This window comes from Leptidea sinapis, chromosome 47, assembly GCF_905404315.1.
Source record: "Leptidea sinapis chromosome 47, ilLepSina1.1, whole genome shotgun sequence".
NCBI classification, from domain to species: domain Eukaryota; kingdom Metazoa; phylum Arthropoda; class Insecta; order Lepidoptera; family Pieridae; genus Leptidea; species Leptidea sinapis.
In genome coordinates, this window is record NC_066311.1 from 1,999,174 (window position 1) to 2,023,622 (window position 24,449).

General features: G+C 36.6%; 1 protein-coding gene and 1 non-coding gene across 2 annotated transcripts in view; both read left to right on the forward strand.

The window, feature by feature from the left end:
• LOC126978133 (E3 ubiquitin-protein ligase goliath-like) overlaps positions 1 to 24,449 on the forward strand; it is a 125,356-nt gene that overhangs the window by 43,513 nt on the left and 57,394 nt on the right. Inside the window, exon 2 of the mRNA XM_050826875.1 lies at positions 16,042 to 16,444. Within this exon, the coding sequence (XP_050682832.1) occupies positions 16,247 to 16,444 (198 nt within the window). The 5' untranslated portion in view covers positions 16,042 to 16,246. The remainder of the gene's footprint in view (positions 1 to 16,041; positions 16,445 to 24,449) is intronic.
• Trnap-ggg (transfer RNA proline (anticodon GGG)) lies at positions 22,805 to 22,878 on the forward strand. Its single transcript has one exon. It is a non-coding gene; the product is annotated as a tRNA-Pro (tRNA).

Sequence of the window (24,449 nt, forward strand, 5' to 3'; positions counted from 1 at the left end):
ATTTTACCAACCATTTATATAAAGTTAGCGAGAAAATTGAATTGTTAGATATTCTTTACGTCATGGAGCAACGTCATTTGACGGCAAATAAAATGCAAAGAGCTGTGGGGATGTTTCAAGCGGGAAGTAATCAATCTCAGGTATCTCGGCATTTTGACATTCATAGAAGTGTTATTTGTCGTCTTTGGCAGCGCTACAATAATACAAGGGAACCCGCTGAACAGAATTCAGGCCGTAAAAAGAGTACAGCCACTCGGCAAGACTGGTACATACAACTGACTGCAAGACGCCAGCCGATGTTAACCGCTCGATAGATAAGTCTGAGGCTACAAAATTCAAGTGGTGTTGATGTAAGTCCCCAAACTGTGCGAAATCGACTGCATGAGTACGGCCTACGAGCTCGATGCCCAATTATGTGCCGACCGATACGTCACGGGAATCGCTCTCGTTAAATTATCTTTTCCGATGAGTCGCGATTCGGGTTTAGGCCTGATACAAGAAGGATGCGAGTGTACCGTCGGCCCGGAAATACTGAAAGGCTCAGGTGCATTCAGGAAGTTCATCCATACAGCGGCTCAACAGTTATGGTATGGGCGGGTATTATGAAGAACAGGCAAATTGAGCTCGTTTTTTTAAATGGAAACATGAACGCTGAAAATTACGTTGAGGATATTCTCAGACCTTATGTCCATCCATTTGCACAAACCATTGGCGTTCACATACAGCTCGGCGAACCAGTCAAAACTTGGCAACGGAGAACGTCCGGGTATTGCCCTGGCCTGCACAATCGCCAGACCTCAACCCCATCGAGCACGCATGGGACAGGCTCCAGAGACGTGTTTTGAGGGACTTGGGCGGAGTGAGAACAAGCCAACAGCTGAAGGATTTGCTACAATTCCATTGGGAGATACCGCAAGATGACATAAACAGTCTCATTAATTCAATGAATAATCGTTGCCGACAAGTTCTGAATAGCAGAGGAGACCATACTTTGTATTCAATTATCCTATTATTTCACAATAAATTCATTTTTTTAAGAAATTTAATTTTGTTAAAAAAATGTTCAGTTGCTTATGTAACTTACGTTTCTGCAGTATATTCTAATATTGTTATTTTTGGTCTTAAAAGAACTTATATAGACAACAGCTGTTATTTTTACATCATAGGAACCTAAAAATATTGTGTAAAAATAAAATACAACGTTATAATGTGAAAAACCATCCTACAATTTTAATTAGTACGCAACATTTACACTTTTTTGATGTGTGTATTATAAAGAGAAAAGTTTCTGTTTAATCGTATAAAAGTAACAATTGGTTAGAGTGAGAGAGGAGGAGCCTGTCAACTACTGCCGTATGCGTGAGAGAAAAGGAAGCCAGACAGACTAGTGCCGTAACGCGTTACGTAACGAAGCGGTTTACCCTCCCATAAGAAGTTATCACTTCAAAATAGTTTTTTCTTTCTAACATTTTGGGGAAATCCATAATTATACAAATGTTGTGAGTTTCTTGAGTGTTATTTTACCAATATTTATCTTCAAACAATTCGACACGTGTTTCGCCTCTACACGAGGCATCCTCAGGAGTTGTTGGCTCACCAAACTCCGGCACGCGACTCAGAAACACGTATATAGTGGGAATCCCTTCGATGTATGTCATAACTCATAATTATGTTGAAATCATCAATGAAGGCAAACTCGAGATATTTCCACACGCAGGAAACTCAGCTTCTGTAATCAACAGCACAAAGCATTCGTAATACAAGAATGATCAATCAGACGATTAAATAATTATAATTTCAAAATACCGACATAATTAGCACCTATTCCATTCAGACCGCCATTGTCTATGGACATTGTTTGTGAACATTTTTAATCTTCACCTTAATTAATATTCATGTCACGACAACTTATGACAACAGTTATTACATGACAAATAGTAATTGACGTAAACTTATTTGAAATACCACAGAGTATGAAAAAATTCGTGGGAGAGCGCCATTTGTTTCCGAAGCGGTAGTAGTGTCTAGACTCTAGTATAATAGAAATGACAGAATTCTAAAGGAATCAATTTTGAGAAAATAAATGCCTTTTATGCCCTTTTATGACCCTGGTTATAACAGAAGGAATAATCGGGATAGTGCGTGTCGAAATTATGAAAGACAAATCCATCGATATTATCATCAAAACATCAGCCTTAACTCAGTATTATTATTTTAATTTTACTTCGCTGTACGCGGTGCTATACATCATCAGTGCGCTAATAAAAAAAATCAAATTCCAAATTTCTATGTTTGATAGTAAAATATATATACAAAATTACTTATAATCTACTTATTAAAGCAATTTACAATTAAGCCTTATATATGTAGGTATCAGAAAACTTATTTTTACAACCCTATCTACGTGTTGAGGGATAAAACTTTATTATGCTTAAAAAACTAATGCATATGGTTTGTGGGGGAGAATCCAGGAAACTGGGAAAACCTGGCTATTTGCTATCAACCAGTGCGCTATTGGAAAACATACCCATTGTAATATAATAACCAAAACATGGTCGGATTTCGTTAGTTCGTTAATTATATTACGTGACGTTCGTAAAATTAAATTGAAAATCTGTAATACCATTCTGTTTTGAAACGAGCAACCTTAGAGTTTCTTGCTCGTTCTTCTCTAAGGAAATCTGCCTTCCGAACAAGCTGTAAGAAAAAATTACATATTTCAAGTGTAATGCAGTTTACCTACGAAATAAAAAATAATTTTGTTTGTCTGTTGGGCACCTCACACCAAATGGGCCGACTTCTTATTCGATACGGTCGGGGATAATAATAATAATTTTGTGATAATATTGTCCGATGAGAATCATCCGGATCAAATTCGATTGTGTATTTATAGCACCCTACTCATTACAATGTGGTCCGCTCAGAATTGCATGCAATTACTAATTGTGATACGAAACAGCGTGCGACCATCATGTTCACGAAACATCCTTCACAAACAAGAGTTCAATCTCTAAAGGTTGACGCATCCAATATACGATAATTTATATGTATACATTTAATTCTTTATTACTTTATATGAAAACAATTTATATTGTTTAAATACGACTCATATATTAAAGCACCTAAAACAATCACTAAAACAGAAAGTAATTTGTTATGTATTTAGCAGCCATTGTAAAATACACTCTATTTGATTGAAAAGAGTGGACGTTGAGTTTCTTGTATGTTATTCTCACGAGTTCAACTTTTAAACATATTATGGTAAATGCAGTAATTTAAAAGAAATGTTTATAGCGACTATTCAAAGCGCTTATTTTAAGCCTAATTGAATAGTTTGTTTGAATTTGACTTTGATTGAAGGATTTTAAAACTTAATGGGACCGCCACACTATGCTCCTCACGATACCGCAATGTCTTCGTCTCTGCCCACACACTACTCCACTCGCGCAATTATTTGCGATGCTTCGCACTTGTTCCTTTGACTCACGCTCAAAAAACCGACAAAATGGTGGAGGAGCATGATGTCCGCCATGACGTGTATTGTTAGCGCACTACGTCTCTGCTTCTATTCCTCGCTTCTTCCCATGCCACTCGTCGAGTGTGTGGCAGGCCCATTAGATGTTAAGTCTGTAGCTCAGTAATTTAACTAGCTACGGCGCCCTTCAAACCGAAATAATGAGGCTTGCATATTACATACTGACGGCAGAAAATTCGCCAATGTACTACCTACCTAACTAGCCGCAATTTACATTATTTTTATGACAATAAGGGACGAGACGAAAAGGACGTTCAGCTGATGGTAATTGATACGCCCAGCCCATTACAATGCAGTGCCAATCAAGATTATTGAAAAACCCAAAAATTCTGAGCGGCACTACAATAACTGCGCTCGTCTCCTTGAGACAGGATGTTAAGTCTCATTTCCCCAGTAATTTCACTAGCTACGGCGCCATTCAAACAGAAACACAATAATGCTTACACATTTCTGCTTCACGGCAGAAATAGGCGCCGTCGTGGAACCCATAATCTAGCCAGCATCCTGTGTAAAGGAGGCTCCCACTGGCAATATTTGTCAAACTTTGTCCGAAGTCGTTATTTCTGTTGCAAAACAGGGGTACACTTAGGATTCTGTGTTGCTTGAAAGGTGTTGGACGACATTGGTTGTTTTATGGGAACACCAGAGACTGTCTGCTCACTCCGTCACCGATAGAAAAATGGTGTATGCGTAAGACTGCATTGAAAAATTCATCAACACGAAATACCTTCAATGTTTTGTTTAATTCATAAATACTCTGATAAATTTTGTGCGCGCTTCTTTCAATTCCAACTAACATTCCTATGATTCCTCTGGTGTTGCAAGAGAATGTGGGCGGCGGTGATCACTTAACACCAGGTGACCCGTACGCTCGTTTGTCTTCCTCTTCTATAAAAAAAGATACTGGACCTTCTTCTTACTGGACCTTCTTCTTCTCTTCTTCTATAAAAAAAGATACTGGAAGTTTGTGGATTCAACCTATAAATTAATTTCTCAGCTTGCCTAAAGTCTTTATGGTAGGTAGTAGTATTTTGTTGGTAAATCCACAAAATGTATATTTAAATGTGTTATATTTCATACTTATATATAATACATAGGCTGCACTAAAAGTATCGGGAATGGAATATTTCCACTGTTCCTGTCATATTAAAGTCTTTTTAATTAAAAACTATTTCGTTTTAAAAATCGAATACCATTTATTTATTTAAAAAAAGATTCTCGGTCTTGTCAAACTTGTTTTGTCGTTGAGAAAATGGAATTGACTCGAGAAAATTCTAGAGCGATGATTTATTACGACTTTCGAAGCGGTTTAACACAAAAACTGTGTGTTGACCGGATGATTACTGCGTTTGGTGATGAAGCCCCATTCAAAACCACAATTTATCGCTGGTTTGCTGAATTTCAACGTGGACGTGTCAAGCTCAGTGATGATCCCTGTCAAGGTGGTCCAAAAACTGCAGTCACCAAAGAAAACGTTGATGCTGTGCGTAAGCTGTTTGAGGAAGTTATTCAGTGCAGCCCTCATAATGTTGACACACTTATACAAATTATCTTGCCCCAAATTAAGCATATAGCCTGTGTTATGGGTTGCTAGACAACGATATATTTAATACAATATACTTACTTAAACATAATAAAATACATATAAACAACCATATTAATCATATAAATGCTTGCACCTACCGGGATTCGAACCCGAGACCTCTAGCTTTGTAGGTAGGATCGCTAACCAGTCGGCTATACAGGTCGTTCAAAATGGCCATGATAACTGAATAATAACATTGTCAACAAAGTTTCGATAGTATAAATGTTTATTATTAAAACATTAACAAGGGCTAGGATCAATGTGCCCTTTATCTCATGCGATGTGCCTCGCAATGAATCGTGAATAATAACAACAAGTTAACCTCGAGACGAAGAAATGCTGCTATCTCCATTTTAACCTGGCTACATGCGCCCGCGCCGGCTTTGTGAGATCATTCCTGTTTGTGAAGGTCGGTTAGGCGTCAGCAAATATAACAAGGGGCTATAAAAATAGCTGCTTATTTTGTTAAACGAAACACATAATTTTTTTTATGAAAATAACGGACGAGAGGACGTTCAGCTGATGGTAATTGGAAAACCCAAAAATTCTGTCACAAGTAGGAGGCTTCTTTGCACAGGAAGCCGGCTAGATTATGGGTACCACAACGGCGCCTATTTCTGCCGTGAAGCAGTAATGTGTAAACATTACTGTGTTTCGGTCTGAAGGGCGCCGTAGCTAGTGAATTTACTGGGCAAATGAGCCTTAACATCATGTCTCAAGTTGATATAAGATGTTAAGAGCGCAATTGTAGTGCCGCTCAGAATTTTTGGGTTTTTCGAGAATCCTAAGCGGCACTGCATTGTAATGGATAGGGTGTATAAATTATCATCAGCTGAACGTCCTGCTCGTCTCGTCCCTTATTTTCATGGGGCAAGTGTCTGTACACCGAACGGCACTAAGTCTTAAAAAATAAATAAGAAATATCAATTTTTAAAAGTGACAGCTGGGAGCTATTTAAAGGCTGTTCGGCATTTTTTTTAAATACTTTAAAGGATAGTGTGTGTGTGGACCTATTTGTGAAAATATATCAATTGCGGCCCAGTTGTCACATCAAAACGAAGACAGTTTCCGAATAGCAGCTGCAGTATAAATGTTACCTTCCATTGCGCTGTGCAGTCGGATAACAATCACACAAATTTCTTAACATTTCAATGCAAAATCCAATGACCTTGACGTACGGGGCTGACAGATAAATTGTAATGAAATAGTTTTTCATCAGGAAGTAGCCGGCGTGGAACAAAAAGCTCTCGCTCCATTTCTTTGGCCGATTGATGGAGACAAAAAGTCAGGAAACGACTTCGTTGAGCGATGCTAAATGATGAGTAGTTATGCATCGTTAGCTAAATCATTGACTTAGCGTAAGTATGGACGGTTTTAGAGGAAATTCAAGTTAATTAATTTTTTGTTTCAAATCCCATTAAACCAAAAAGATATTACATGGATAGATAAATATGTGAAGCTCTGTAAGGGCGTTACTTGTACAAATAATATTAGCAACTAGGTTATAACAAAAAATATATAACTATTTACCAGTGGGAGGCTCCTTTGCACAGAATGCCGGCTAAATTATGGGTACCACAACGGCGCCTATTTCTGCCATAAAGCAGTGATGTGTAAGCATTACTGTGTTTCGGTCTGAGGGGCGCCGTAGTTAGTCAAATTACTGGGCAAATCTATAGTCTATAATATAGTTGGATAATAATCTGCCTATAATATAGTGTAAAAATAGTATCGATAAAATGACTATTAACTGTAAGGTTTACAACGAAGTAACCTTATATGATGTAGACATTGTAGAATGTCAGGATATTAGTTTATGATTCATTGTCAATGGCACATCATTAAGCGGGAGGTTCGTAGCCTTGGCGTTGCTGAAGTTCATGTGGAGGCAAGTCACGCGACTAGGGCTACGCAAGGTTCCGAACGTTGGTAGTGATGAGCTTACTTTTATCGATAAACAAGCTGGTTTTGGCCAATCTATAGCATTGTTGCTCCTTGATAAATATTCATTACTCGTCATAGTTGAACCAGATAGGATTGATCCGAGCCGTTCGATTGAGCCATACATTTTCTAATAACCAACGCAGAAGCAAGCCAAAATTGCTTAGGATTAGGTTTATAGAAATATAATATGTTCAGCTATTAGTTATATAAAATTAATTGTTGACAAATATTTCCATAAATATCAAAATGAACAACCACTTCACCCTAAACATGTACAACATAAAACATGATTTAATCTGTTAAATCTGTTAAAGTAAGAGTAATTGTGTAGATTCAGCCTTAACATTGTTGAAACTCAAGAACAGTGGAATCAGGGTGACGTTTTGTATAGAATTCGGGTAGCTGGAGTTGTTTACGTCAAATCACAATCCACCAAGCTAAGCCACCAAGACTTCAAGACTCAAGATATACCAGTAGGAGGCTCCTTTGCACAGGATGCCGGATAGATTATTGGTACCACAACGGCGCCTATTGCTGCCGTGAAGCATTAATGTAAGTAAGGATTACTGTGTTTCGGTCCGAAGGGCACAGTTTCTAGTGAAATTACTGGGCTAATGAGACTTGACATCTTATGTCTCAAGGTGACGAGCGCAGTTGTAGTGCCACTCAGAATTTTTCGGTATTTCAGGAATCCTGAGCGGCACTGCATTGCAATGGGCAGGGCTTATTAATTACGTACCATCAGCTGAACGTCCTACTCGTCGCGACCCTTAGTTTCATAAAAAAACTCCATGTCTTGCTGATATGCTACCTTGACACCTAAGCACTTATAACATCACAAACTATCAATATCGACTAGGCGACAGTACAACACTAGGCCACACGGAAGGCATTATGAAGGACGCCCTTTGCCCAGTCACGGTCGAAAACCGACCTTGTTTTAGTTGTTTCTTTTCTTTAATCGTCACAAACCTTTTGTTAATTTCACCAATAACGAAAAAGCTATTAACATCAAGATTTCCACTTGGCTTTGAATCGAGTTAGAACTTTCCTTACACAAAATATTTATGGACTGAAAAAGAAACTATGACTTATGAATGATATATAATACATAGTTGTCCTTTACATTGACATGTGTCACTTTTTACCTGTCACGCAGGCTTAAAAAGGCATTTATTTTCTCAACATTGATTCCTTTAGAATTCTTTTTGATGTCATTTCTAATACACTAGATACAACTACCGCTTCGGAAACAAATGGCGCTCTGAGAGAGAAGAAGCGGCGCAAGAAACTCTCCCAGCATTCCTTTTCTGCGCTCTTTTCAATAAAAATATACGATATTGTACAGTCATTTCTATCGCTATAAAATAATCATAATGGGACTAGGCACTGGGACTGGGACTAGCCCAGGCTGTCCGATCACTTAGATATTCAGCTTTGGAGTAATAGGATTTACGACAGAGCAAGTTTTTTTTGTAAAACATGTTAATTTATTTATAGATAATGCCTGGAAAGTGGCTAGGAAATTATTATAAAAGTGTATATATAAGGGTAAATGACCCTTAAAGCTATTATGTATCTTATGAAGCCTACTAGAATTAGTTACAAGCAATCCCTTATTTCTAGTGTTATAATAATGAAAATCACTATTAAGAGCAAAAAGGTGACGATTTTTATGAACGTTTATTAAATTTTCATAAATGTACTGACAATGAACAGTCATAATATTTATTGCTTTAGATTTTTCTTTGAGAGACTGTCTATAACCAAGCCAATATAAAGCACGAACAGCTCTTTTTTGCAGGTGATTAATAATTTTTTATAAATGTATTTTGCATCCTAGGATACATAATGCAAAACTGTCATATTAACCATATCCGTGGTTTTTGTTAGTTAGTTGTTAGAAATAATTAAATTCTGGAAGGTTATCGTGTTGAAGAGGATGCTTATATACTACCAGTTAGTTAATTATTGTACACGTGCAATAATGATTTGCCTTTCATAGCCTTTTGTGGAATAGTTTTCCAGCTGTAGTTTTCCCGAATCGATACAATTTAGGGATAAAATTAGAACATATTTTTCAAAGGCTGATGCATCTCTTGAATTCTGGTACCGGATGCCGAAGGCAAATAAGCCACTTGTGCGTGTACCCCCTCTGATATGCGTGAACGTAAATGCTTTCAGATTATCTACCATCATAACAGTGGGAGGCTCCTTTGCACAAGATGTCGGCTAGATTATGGGTACCACAACGGCGCCTTATTCTGCCGTGAAGCAATAGTGAAATTACTGGCAAATGAGACTTAACATCTTATGTCTCAAGGTGACGTGCGCAGTTGTAGTGCCCAGAATTATTGGGTTTTTTAAGTGTAGTGCCACTCAGAATCTTTTGGTTTTTCAAGGATCTATCGGCAGCGTGTATCAATTACCATCATCAGAACGTCTAGCTTGTCTCTTCCCTTATTGTCATAAAAAAGTGCAATTCTGATATCTTCTTTTGATGCTGCAAGAAGACATCAGAACTCTTACTATCAGATGGCCCCATGTTCATTTCTTCTTGCAATAATACAAATAATTCTCCGTAACAAATATTGAATGTAATAAATAATCTATTTTAATTTATTTTATAATACACACGTCGTAAGTCCTCCACAGCTGAATATCTAAGAGATCGGACAGCCTGGGACTAGATTATGATTATTTATAGCAATAGCATTGACAGTACAATATTGTATATTATATTAAAAACAGCGCAAAAAAATGTTGGGAGAGTTTCTTGCGCCGCTCAGAGCGCCAGTTGTCTCCGAAGCGGTAGTAGTGTAGTTAGAAATGACATCAAAAATAAATTCTAAATGAATCAATTTTGAGAAAATAAATGCCTTTTATGCCTTTTACAAAATAACTCTATATTAATCCAATTATACAAGCTTCTGTTAATGTATGTCTAATGAGCTATAATGAACCGTACACATACTTCCACAGTAGTTTCCTCTGATACGGAATGTCAAATAAAAATGTCGTAAAATAATGTGTGGTTATAGGTCATGAAACCGCTATTAAAGTTGGATAGTGTTGATAGGAAATTAGGCCATTATTGATGATAACTGAACATTTTCGCCAAAGCTTAAGGCACAGTAACTACCATACGTAATTACTGTATTCGTAGCATCACTTTTTTATGGAAAAGAAGGACAAACAAGCGTACGGGTCACCTGGTGTTAAGTGATCACCGCCGCCCACATTCTCTTGCAACACCAGAGGAATTACAGGAGCGTTGCCGGCCTTTAAGGACGCGCATTTTTTGAAGGTACATATGTCGTGTCGTCCTAGAAACACCGCACAAGGAAGCTCATTCCACAGCTTTGTAGTGCGTGGAAGAAAGCACCTTGAGGACCGCAACACATCCAAATGGTGGGGATGATATCCTAACTTGTGGAGTGTCGTGCGAAGGTGGAATGAATCAGGTGAAACAGCTCTTCGGAACACTCCCCGTGATAAAAGTGATAGAAGACACACAATGAAGCGACGTCTCTACGCAACGCCAAGTGATCCAGCCGTTCACAGAGCACTGGGTCCCCGACAATTCGTGTTTTTACTTTAGTATTTTTAATATTAAATTAGCTAACGCACACATCAAAATTGATCACGCTTAATCGGGCTGTCGGGTCGTCTATACACCAGTATAATATTCTTAATCTATTAGGGAAGACATATTTGATCCAAGATAGTTTAACTATGAAACGTTTGTAACTAAAGATTGTCTAGAGCGTAGCAAATATAAATAATGAGTTTAGTAAATCTCGTCTTCCATATTAATAATAGAATTAGTATGACTCAACTTTATATTATTTATAAACATGGCCGATGGCCGCGGGGTCATTGACATCCCAATATCAATAAATATATTTTTATCAACGGTGAACTAATTCTTTTTTTTATTTTGTTTTATTAATTCTATTATCACCAGATATTTTATCTTAAATATCGCCGATTTAGGTAACTCATTATTAAGAGGATTTAAATGGAGAAAAAATGTAATTTTATTCCATAAAGTTGACCGCGTGACACACTGAGCAATTGAGCCCAGTTATAATAATGTGAAATTTGTAGTTTTTGTTCGTTTAAAAATTATTTTAATTAATTAAGTAGAATGAGACCACAACCTGAGAGTTGAACAAAGCATACAAGATTTTATAACGATACGTCACTCGAACGGTTGGCTCAGTTGGTTAGAGCACCGGCAAGGAACGCCGGAGGTCGTGCCTTCGAGTCCCGCATCGTTCATAAAATTTTGTTTTTCAAATTTTATTTGTGTAATTAGAATTTGTTTATTCCAATAATGCTGCTTTAGAAAATTTGATTTCCTATACAATGACGTAAATTATTTCCAAAAAAATTATCGGAGCGTTGTACCTTTGCCACCTACAAAATAACTCTACTCTGACATAACTACACAGCGTGACTAAAGTTTTCAGTTAAAAATTTGAAATGCAAATTTTATTAAATTATTAAAAATTTCGTGAAACATAAACTTTATTTGTCTAAAACGGCTTGTCGGAGTTTGTACTAACTAGTTTCATACCACTCGAAGGATCTTCATCAGGGTGAGTATAGTGATGATCCGTCTCATACTGCGGATTTGCGCTCGCAGTGCGTGGCTCGCAGTGTACAGTACAAACTCCGACAAACCGTGAGTAAATCCGTTTTAGACAAAAAATGCAAATTTTATGTTCATAATCAGCTGAAAGACGTCCACTGCTGGACAAAGGCCTCTCCCAAAGATTTAGATAGGTTCTGCGCTGCCCTCATCCAACTGAATCCGTATGAAAAACCCTTTGATTCAACGAGACTTGGGCGGTGCTTCAGTCTCTCCAGAGGTGCCACATTGATTACCGATATATCGAAGCGTTGAAGTACTTGTATGGAAACAACATGCCAGTCCATGCCAGTCCGTCTCCAGGATCAGATCTCGAAGCCTATACGACTGCAGTGGGGAGTCAGACAAGGCGATACATATCTGTTAAGCTATTATTAGCTATTAGCTGTTCACCACTGCGTTGGAAGATGTCTTCAAGCTTCTGGACTGGAACGGACTGGGCATCAACATCAACGGCGAATACATCACCCACCTTCGAATCGCAGACGATATCGTAATCATGGCAGAGATCATGGAAGACTTAAGCCATATGCTCGATGACCTCAATACAGCTTCCCAAGGAGTAGGTCTCAAAATGAACATGGACAAGACGAAGATCATGTCAAATGTCCATGTCGCACCTAATCCCATAACAATTGAAGTGGAAGCTATACTCTCGAAATTGTCGACTACCTCGGACAAAAAATCCAGTAAGGCAGGTCCAATTTCGCGAAAGAGGTCACTCGTTGAATCCAACTCGGATAGACAGCGTTCGGGAAGCTCCGTAAATTTTATGTTACGATCTCACAAATGTTCTCAATTTTCAAATTACAATAACATCGAATTAATAAGCGATGGCCATTAAAAATAAGTCAGTAACACGAACGGTGTCGTCATTTCAAAGTTAGTAATACGTCTTTTATTATATCGTTATGAATCAGTCATTCTTTGAAGTTTAAGTAGGTTGCCGTTTTGATCTCAAGCTCTAAGGATGTGCAATTTAATTTGTTATTTTACAGTTACTCTTCAAACAATCTCTCTTTTGTTTAATTAAGGTTCATTACTTCTTTTTATAACCGGTAATCGGTTGGTTTATATAAGGTACGGCCAGCAAACGAATTTGTTATTGGTAAGCCTTAAGGAATTATCTTTAAGCCATATTTAGTAGCCACGTTCATTCATTACATCTTATTGAACCTCCGTCGTATTCACTAAAATAGAATTCCACCTTCGCACAACACGCCACAAGTTAGGATATCATCCCCACCATCTGGATGTGTCATCAAGGCGGTCCTCCACAGTGCGGTTTTCAAGGAGCTTTCTTCCTCGTACTACAACGCTGTAGAATGAGCTTTCTTGTGCGGTGTTTCCGGGACGATGCAACATGGGTACCTTCAAAAAAAGCGCGTACACCTTCCTTAAAGGCCGGCAACGCTCTTGTGATTCCTCTGGTGTTGCAAGAGAATGTGGGCGGCGGTGAGCACTTAACACCAGATGACCTGTACGCTCGTTTGTCCTCCTATTCCATCAAAAAAAAAAAATATTATAATTTCCACGTAGGAGTACATTAGGTTATATTCAAATCAAATCAAAATCACCTTATTTATGTAGTTCACGGAAATGACACTTATGAATGTCAAAAAGATATTTTTTTCTTATTGAATCTAACGCTACTTCGTAAAGGGTTGAACTAATGAGAAGAAGTAGCAAGAAGCTAATTGCCACTCTATTATGTCATGATTTTCATTTTCATCGTTTTACAAATCATTTCAATTACAATATAATATGTAAAGTGATGCAACAAACATACGTCAATTAGTCAATGTCTTACACGAGTAAGTCAAAAAAGTAAATGAAAATTAATTCAAAAGTATATATAGTATAATATTATTAGATAAATCTGGTCATAAGTAAATTACGTTATACCACCACCACCATACCAGTGGGAGGCTCCTTTGCACAGGATGCCGGCTAGATTATGGGTACCACAACGGCGCCTATTTCTGCCGTGAAGCAGTAATGTGTTAGCATTACTGTGTTTCGGTCTGAAGGGCGCTGTAGCTAGTGAAATTACTGGGCAAATGAGACCTTACAACTTATGTCTCAAGGTGACGAGCGCAGTTGTATTGCCACTCAGAATTTTTGGGGTTTTTCAAGAATCCTCAGCGGCACTGCATTGTAATGGGCAGGGCGTATCCATTACCATCAGCTGTACGTCCTGCTCGTCTCGTCTCATATTTTCATAAAAAAAAACACAGTATATAGAGTAACTTTAGCGCCGCTTGCTAAAAAGGTTCTTATTCAATCGTACTTTGTTCGTATCTGCGATGGACTCGTAACACATTGTTATATAGATGACTTATAATGGTCGACCAGCGATTTAACATATATATTTCTTAAACAATTTACATTATGTGCACAGGGTACACAAAATCATTTAAAGGCTATATGCTAATTTCGCTAATCATTATATATTATCTAAAAGTTAGTCCTATTCAAATATTTTTATTCAAAATAGGATTTAAAATCACTAACTGAACGTCAGAAACTTTTGAAATAGTGTGCCTCAGACCAGAGAAGAACGGGCGCAACAAACTCAGCGGGCTTTTTTTTCCAGTTCCAAAATACTTATGTAGTATCGCACAACAAAATGTATAATTTAATAGCCTGAACGCTCCATTCCCAGTCTGTGGTATCATTTATGCAGATGACATGGTGCTTCTCAGCCCCTCAATCAGGGGGCTTCGTAAGCTTGTAGTCACATGTGAGCGTTACGCCACAGAACATGGCCTTAAGTATAATGTTAATAAAACAGTTAAGATGGTGTTCCGTACGGGCAGTGGTCCGGAGACGATTCCAGCGGTATTTCTCGACGGAGATGTACTTGAAAGGGTTAATCGTTTCAGATACCTCGGACATATACTAACGGAGGGTCTCTTTGACGATGAAGATATAGAGAGGGAACGTCGTGCTTTGGCTGTTAGATGCAACATGCTCGCACGTCGCTTGACAAAGTGCAGTGACGAAGTAAAGGTGACATTGTAAACAATATATATTGTTATAATAGCACATTGTTTATGTTTCTATACATGTCAACTTTGGGTCAAGTTCACCAGGCGTGCTGTCAACAACATCAGGGTGCAATACAATGACGCGTATCGTATCCTGATGAAGTTGCCACGGTACTGCATCGCGTCGGACATGTTCGCTAAGGCCGGAGTACCAGAATCTTTTTGGAATCGTCTGCGTACTTCTAGTAACGAGATTCTCAGTACATTGGCGGAGGATTTGACTATACTAAGACTATTATTATTATTATTAATAAGAAAATCATTTATATTAAAAACAGGAACCGACCCAAAATCAGAAGTACCTTTAAAGTCAGCGATACCTTATCAGTTCAAACTAGACATAACAAAAATGTTAATCTAACCCAACTAAATATATAATACCTACTATGATAAGTCAATATTACAAATATTACTCAAATATATTCAAATCATGCCGACTTTCGACACCGAGCGTCACATAGCTGAACATGACGGCTCACTTAAATTCACCCATATACAATGGAAGTGCTCAGAGCGTCTAAAAAAGGCTTTTACTTCAAATATATTAAAAATTATTGGTATTTAAATAAATTGTCTATGACTATCACCAGGCTTTGTAAGGTTAATGTAAAGTTAAAGCGATAATCTATACTAATAAATAGAGAGCCGTTTTTTCCTTCGGTTATACTGCGAAAAATACTGAACCAATCGGAATGATACTTATACCATTAGATGCAGCGTGTTTCGGAGATGGTTTTAGTATGATATGTCGGTGATTACTTATCCGGAACCTATTTTTTTTACATACAAATCTTTATATAATTCTTCTGTACGTGTGTTAATAGTGAACTCCACCTAAACAGCTTTACCGATTTGAAATTGAAATTGAAACTGATTGATGATTTGATGATTTTTTTAGTGTTCCAGCGATTTTGAGATTGGTTTAGATTTTTAAAACAGTCGAAATATAATTCTCTTACGTATTTCAGTGATATCCTCCTAACGTCTGGACCGATTTTTCAAATTTAACACGTGCGTAGAGGACAACGTCTGTCGGGTCCGCTAGTACCTATATATATTCGCACTACAAATAATTCAGTGAAGCAACTGGGATGCGCGGGGTACTTAATTTAAATGGCAACTTTTGGCGGGTCAGCTAATGTAAAATATTATGTAGCCACAAACCACACAAATCTTGATGTTGATTCATCTGGGCGCTTTGATTGCAAGCTATTTGTGCATTAAACCTATTTATTGCAGAGTTGCTTATTTTGTTTTTCAATTGTTTCAGGTGCCGGCGGCGGCGAAATACTTGGCTGGTTACGGGGCAGCTATTGACTTCCACGCTGTACTGACATCGTTGCACTACCGAGTGCCGAGTGCTACAGATAACGTCGCGATAGCCGCTGATAACGAGGCGTGACGTCACGCGTTGATACCTCAGTGTGCCGCAGCCGATCGAGATCGCGCGACGTCTTGTGTTTTATGTGTTCAAAATGCGTATCGGTGTTTGGTCGAGACTTGCCGCGTTCAGTTGGGTGGTCAGTTTTGCGGGGTGTCATAACCCGGGTGAACTCGAGTCGGTGCGCTATGGCCCCGGCGAGGAGAGGTTCGCCAGTGATACTTACACCATTGCTAATATCAATATAACTTATAGAGACGAACACGGAGAACTCTATACGGAGCTGTCAGAGGTGAGTTATTAAAGAAATCTAAAACTAGGCTGTGAGTTATATTGTTTCGAGAGCTATCATAAAGTTATGTACAATATTATGCATGCCTATGTTCGTAGAATAAATAAAACTTAGATATTTATTTGTAAGTATTTCATTATAGAAATCAAAAAATAATTTATTTTATATCTTTAAACGAGCAATTCTCGGGAACAGATCCAACGATTTTCATAAAATTTAGTAAACTGGGGGGTATTATAGTAGTATATTTAGATTTAGGGGGCTATAAATTGATCCAGTTAGGTTTCAATTTTAAAAAATGTAGTTTAACCTTGTTTTGATGGGAAACAGCTACATTAGAATACAAAGGTAAATTTCACTATATACAAGACTATAATAGCTCAGATGGGACATTGGGTGATCCGGAAAGCAGAAGACCCCAAATTGAATCCAGATGTTCTATTAGTTTTTTGGTTTTGTTCAAGTTTTGTACTTTCTTAAAAATGTGAGCAAGGCTCGGTCGTCCGGATATTTTATATTAAATTGTACTAATCTATACTTCTATTATAAATCTGTAGCCTCTATCTGTGATTAAATTTTGATTTTTTTTTGTTGAAGTTTGTGATCGTTATTCGCTTTATCATATAATTGCTACGATTTTTGAAATTTTTGTCTGTTTCGCCTTTTATAATTCAAGAATGGCTTGATGAAACTTAGTGTTTATTATTATGAGTACATATTGCCCTTAACTTAGTCTGCATTGAAATTCGTGTTCCCGAAAACTTGAGATACTGGATAGCATCGATGTAGGTGTGTGTAAAATTTCATGATTGGCTGTGAAGATAAGTAGTGAGAGCATTACAAAGAAACAAACAATCAAAATTATCTAAGAGGACGTATTTAATATAGGCTAGGCTTATCAACAAAAATATAACTATGCCTGCAAATTTTCTTTTTCTTTATAAAAATAAGGGACGAGACGAGCAGGACGTTCAGCTGATGGTAATTGATACACCCTACACATTACAATGCAGTGCCGCTCAGGATTCTTGAAAAGCCAAAAAATTCTGAGCAACACCACAATTGCGCTCGTCACCTTGAGTCATAAGATGTTAAGTCTCATTTGCCCAGTAATTTCACTAGCTACGACGCCCTTCAGACCGACAAGCAGTAATGCTTACACATTACTGCTTCACGGCAGAAATAGGTGCCGTTGTCTTACTTGTCGCTAGCATAAAAAATAAAAACCAACATTTGTGGAAATTTTAAATTAGTGTGTTGTTAGAACTACATGATCAAATCATTGCGTAAATGTTAGCCTTTATTTTATGGTGTCGTTAAACCTTATGGTAGCTATTATAAAAATCCTATTTAATTGATATTTTTTTTGGATTCCCTTGGCAGGTGTAGTCAATTGCTGTCAACATTCTATGTGTATGTCGGTTTGTGTGTTCCAATGTTGTGATGTTCCCCGATCGGAATTAATCCTTACTTTGTAAAAAAAAATCCACCAACTTAAGTCTAGAAACTGGTTTTTGATTTTTTTAGGGTGAATCTGAACTTTTGGAATGTATGTAGGTCAGTAGCGAGAACATTCGCTAAGAAAGGACTTTTGTAAATTCGTATTTCAAAGAAGGCAAGAATTCTAGGATTATTTTTGTATAGAATTTACTTTGTCCTTTGAAGTTTAACGAAACATGAAAATTGGAATCACAGCTGCTATGCATAAATAAATAATGACACTGTCGGGTTTATGAATATTCATATTTAATGGGGGAAACGGGCTGTTAAGTTTTACATGGGAGTACCTATCGGTTTTTTTTAATAGCGTTGAAAAGAAATCGTGTTTACTTATCTAGAGACTAATTATGATATTATTCACGTAAACATATATTATAAAAAGATAAAATTTTGGTTTGTTTGGTTGTTAACACAAAAACTATTTTGCCGATTTAAAAAAAAACACCAACAAAAACAACCTATATTAATGTACATTATAGTAAAAAGTATCAGTAATCTCTAAATTATATTGAAAACAATTTCCTACGAAAATTGCACCACATTAATTGCACAGCGATCCCTGTTTTGTTTGTTATAATCAAAAATGTAAATTAAAACATATGAAAAATAGGCAAAGGCATTTATTTTCTCAAAATTGATTCCTTTAGAATTCTTTTTGATGTAATTTCTAATATACTAGATACTACTACCGCTTCGGAAACAATTGGCGCTCTGAAAGAGAAGAAGCGGCGCCAGAAACTCTCCCAGTATATATATATATATATATATATATATATATATATATATATATATATATATATATATAAATGGACGTAATTCCAGAAAAACATTCTAAACCAGAATCATGTCGAAATTGAGTTAAGAACACAAAACTGGTCACGTGATTCATATTAACGTACTGACAAAAAATGGCAGCCCTATTGTCACTCTTTAAATGACATCATGACTTAGTAGCCCAACACACATGTATGGAATACGCAAATATTTATTAAACTTTAAACACGAATTCCTTAAAATGTGATGTTTGTGTCTTGGAACGTTTTTCTGGAATTACTTCCATATATGGTTGGTTGGTCTGGTTGAAAAAGATTTTAGTCATCATCCCTGATTTACACGTCGAGATCAGCCCTTTGAAACACTTTAATTTAGTCATGTGACGTCATCTTCAATCGCTCTTCCATCATTAATTTAATTAATAAATTTTTTATGCGATTTGCGTTTGCGGAAGTTATCATCAGTGTGAGAAATAATAAGTCAATTACATGTTTGTGATAATAGAACATCTAATTATTTTAAGTCTAATTAGTAATTATGTAAACAGCTGTAGTCTGTTTCATGCAATATTATAAGCAACAGATTCGCAGTGAGTTTTATGTATTCAAATTCAATTAAAAGGCGAATACAAAGAGTATGTAAATACTACGTAATAAGACTGCCTAAGTAAAAATTGAAATTTAGTTTGATATGAAACGTGCAGTCATCTATACATATAAATAAAATTGGAGTGTCTGGTTGTAATATTGAAATTACCGTTTTTTACTACATGTATATGAATATATATACGGTGCATACATCATTTTTTAGAATTTTTGTCTGTCTTTCTGTTTGTCTGTGTGTTTGTTCCGGCTAATCTCTGAAATGGCTGTACCGATTTATTAGATTATTGGCAGGTAGCTGATGTAATGAGAAGTAACTTAGGCTACGTTTGTAGCCTAAAAATCTTTTGTTTAAGAAAAACAAAGAAATTTTGTAATGTCCAAAATACTGTGTAACTGTAAAAATAATTTATATGGCAAAACATCGTTTGCAGGGTCAGCTAGTTTGACATAAATTTGAAAGAGTAGTCATAACAGTATGGCGATTGGCGACGAAGTATAATCCGGCTAAGTTTGAAAGCGAACATTTGCTTAAAACGTATCGCCGTGTCTCCGTATTTTACAAGATCAATCTGTCAATGACTGCACGTTTCATACAATCGAGTGAATCGCTTTTTTCTTAGAGAGTTTCTCTAGGCTGACTGAATACTCTGTTTTAAAATAGGACTTTCAAATAGTTCGGAAAATCCAAAAGTGGCTTACAATTAAATAATATTAAAATGTAGTTCATATCTTATCGTATGCGCAAAACATAAAAATTAAAATTTAGTTTTATTGTGAAATAAAAAATATTAAGTATATTTTTATGTAACACGTTCTCGAAAGAGTCCGGTCTCGCATTATGTGTTTACAGATAATGTAACACTTTACGAATTAATAATTTTTTCTATGTATTTGACAAAGAAAAAATTATTACACAATATTTTGTTGATAAAAAGTTTATACATATTTACCTTTATTTATTTAATACTTTAAACAACTGTTTAATTAATTACTATTGTAAATTTACTCATTTAAATATAAACATATGTATTTTTAGTTCGAGTATTTTCTTACACCACTTTGCATACCGTACCCATACAGCTGACCCGACAGATGTTTTATGTGCATAATTTTTTTTTTTCACCTGGTGTTAAGTGATCATTATCTTGCAACCGCCGGCCACATTATCTTGCAACACCAGAGGAATCACAAGAGCGTTGCCGGCCTTTAAGAAAGAAGTACGCGCTTTTTTTGAAGGAACCCATGTCGTATAGTCCCGGAAACACCGCACGAGGAAGCTCATTCCACAGCTTTGTAGAACAAAATACGAGTAAAATACTGTTTTTATGAAATTGTCAATAATATTTCATAACATAAAGAATTATTTCGTCAAATATGCTCCCTCTTGTTATAATGAAATTGTTTCACATCAGAACTGTCAAACCGTGTGTGAATAAATTCTCCCATAGAAAATATGTCCATACAAAACAAATATTGGAAATAATAATAATTATAATGGATCGCAAATCAAATAAATCCATCTATCTCCCATTCAAATCCGTTCATTAGTTTAGGAGTTCACCGGAAACACACATCAGGACACTAGATTTATATATTTTAAGATGCTTTGGTATGTTATGGGCAATCAAATCGGCTCATCAAACTTAGCCCCCCAAAAAAAAATTTTTTTCTAGTTTTGAATTTTCAATATATCGTTAGTTCGTAGTTTGTTCTTAATTGTTCGCTATAAATAATTGTTTGTTCTTTTGTTGTTTATTTAAAAACAATTAATTAAAAATGGGGGGAAACGCCTGCTATTTGGTTCTGGCACTCGCCGGCCGCTGCCGCGGCACGCTACGCTCGGCTCGTGCGTTGTTTTAACTGTTCTAACATAACCTAACCTAACCAATTTTAATGAATTGCAAATTAAAAAAAAATCGAGAACAAACAAATGTTTATAGAGAACAATCAAGAACAAATGACGAACTAACGATGTAATAAAAAAAAAATAAAAAAATAAAAAATAAATCTGGGGGGCTAACTTTCTTGAGCTAATGAAATCATATCAAAATCACTTTATTCATGTAGGTCAGGGAAATGACACTTGAATGACAAAAAAAAAGATTTTTTTTTCTTATTGAATCTACTGCTTCTTCGTAAAGGGTTGAGCTAATGAGAAGAAGTAGCAAGAAACTCATTGCCACTCTGAGGTTCCGAACCGCGGATACCGTGGTGAAAGTCATCGGTTCTTCTACCTATGGCTCAACTGATAATGATTCAGATTTGAGTGTGATGAAAATGACTAACATTTGTTCATAAGAGAACCTGAGTCACTGATCTCTGAAAGTGACACGAAAAAGTGAGTTTTCCCAGAGATGAAAACTTTTCTAATTTTAATCCACATCGAGCCGAGATTCGCTAATACGAGTATATTGACGACAATTATTGCTCGTTTAATTGTATTAACAAAAATCACTTCGAAACGTGTAATATGAATGTTGATAATATCTGACACTTTATTGTAATTGATAATATATTCGGGAAAAAAAATAATTGGCAGTTGTAGCCACTGCCGATAGAAGTGTAGAAGAATATATTAATGAAAAAAAAAACACTTTCAACAATCCATGGTGTTGCACAATACGTCAGCTGTATAGCTACAGATATACTGCTTTAAGCATTTCGGTCGGTGACGCGAACTCGCGAGTTTTCATCCATCCGGAAAGTGCCTCACTACATACATGTATATTTATATATATTTTTTATTTATCTTTATAATTTTACCCTACCAAATAATTCCCAACGCGGCTAAAGAAGTTTTCACTTTAAAAAAATTTCGAACTGAAAAGTTGGAACTTCCTCAAAACCGATAAAAACGTTTGAGGTCTCACAACAAAGTTTATTTTCATCGATAACTGCCCGTAATCGTAAATAGCACAACGACCTGCCGGCTGTCATTGACCCCCGCGCGAAATCGAAAACCCGTGTTGACATATCAGTAATAATAAAAACGATATCTGTAAGAGTTATAGGTTAAGGCGCTATACACATTCATTATATGTGGCAAACATTCTCTCTTATTTTTTACATATTACAACACCCTTCGACCGGCTCATAACAATATATGTATTCAAATAAAATTTGAAAAAAAAAATTATGAGCGTTGCGGGACTCGAACCCACGACCTCAGGCGTTCTGTGCCGGTGCTCTAACCAACTGAGCCAACCGTTCGAGTAACGCCTCGTTATATAATCTTGTTTCCTTTGTTCGACTCTTAGGTTGTAGCTTCATCTACAGGATCTACTTTACAGTTGATAACCTGCTCAACCCCAATATTTGCATATTAGGAAATTGACTTGAGTTGTCGCTCTTGTGAATCTAAACAATATGTTATGTTTTTAAAGTGATAACCCTCACTTCTAGGATTAATACACAAAATAAAATTAAGCCACAACCTGAGAGTTGAACAAAGCAAACAAGATTTTATAACGAGGCGTTACTCGAACGGTTGGCTCAGTTGGTTAGAGCACCGGCACGGGACGCCGGAGGTCGTGGGTTCGAGTCCCGCATCGTTCATAAAATTTTGTTTTTCAAATTTTATTTATGTATTAATCCTAGAAGTAAGGGTTAATCACTTTAAAAACATAACATATTGAATATATGGTGCACTAGTGTTTTTTGGCAGAAATAATTAATGTTCAATAGAATCTCTTTGAGGTACGCTTTCAGCATACTTACGAACTCTAGTTTAAGATTATTTGAAATATATAATGATTTGAACCAGAAAAAAAAGCCACTCGACGGAATGAGCTTTTCACTGTGAAAGTTTAGAAAAGCCGAACCATTGGTAAGAAAATGGTAGGTTTTTTTCGGCAAATCTGAACATCTGTAGTAACGCTCAAAACCAAATGTCAGTTAATGCAGATTGGTATGTAAATGCCCACTGTATTTCAAGAAGTATATTATATATTTTTTACAATGGAGTTGCGTGCAGTACTGCTACAATTAAATAAAAACAATTAATGTTATTCTTTATAGAGAACAATGTGCGACGCAACTTTGGCCACGGCGAAACAATAAAAATGATAAGACAATAATTAACAATCGCTTTCAATTGACTCCATAATCGGTTTCCGGGCATGACTAATGCTACATATTATAATGTGACTTGTTTTACGTAAACATACGGCTACTTATCTATATATATAAAAATGAATTGCTGTTCGTTAGTCTCGCTAAAACTCGAGAACGGCTGGACCGATTTGGCAAATTTAGGTCTTGAATTATTTGTGGAAGTCCAGGGAAGGTTTAAAAGATTAATTAATAGGAAAATACTGCTAAATTAACTAAAAATAACAAATTTGTTTTTCCTTTGATGTGTCCATACATAATTTCTATGAGAGAATTTATTGACGCATTGACAGTTCTGCTGTGAAACAATTTCATTACGACAGCAGGGTGCATATTTTACGAAGTAATTTTTGATGTTATGATATATTATTGAGAAATTCATATAAAACATTATTTTATTTATTATATACAGAGCAACGTCTGTCGGGTTAACTAGTCGTTAACAGAATTATCTGGAACTGTTATTTAGGCCCGTAGTCTAGAAGCGGCTATGCACATTTATGAAGACTCGGATAAAACACGCCTGATCTCGGATTACGTATTGAAGGCATTTACTGGTATATTTATACATGAAAAAGCACGGTGACAACGGTTTTGTTATGCATGTGAAGGCTACAACGGGTTCAGTAAATCCACATATTATAATCAAATATCCGGACAGATTTTTAAGAACAAAACTTAGACAAAACAAGAAAACTAATGGGAACATTTGGATTCGAACCGGGGTCTTCTGCTTTCCGGATCACCCAATGTCCCATCTGAGCTATTATAGTCTTGTATATAGTGGCGAAATCGACCTTTGTATTCTAATGTAATAGAAGAGATAGTACCCCAGGAGGGTACTGGCTCTACCAGAGTCGGAGAATCCCTCCTCGAGCACTCTAGCTCGGGCTGCCCTTCGTATTCTGGGGAGGGCACAGTACCGCGCATGACCAAGGACAAACGAGGCAGTCCTGCCGCCGAATTCCATCTTCGCACGACACGCCACAAGTTAGGATATCATCCTCAGCATCTGG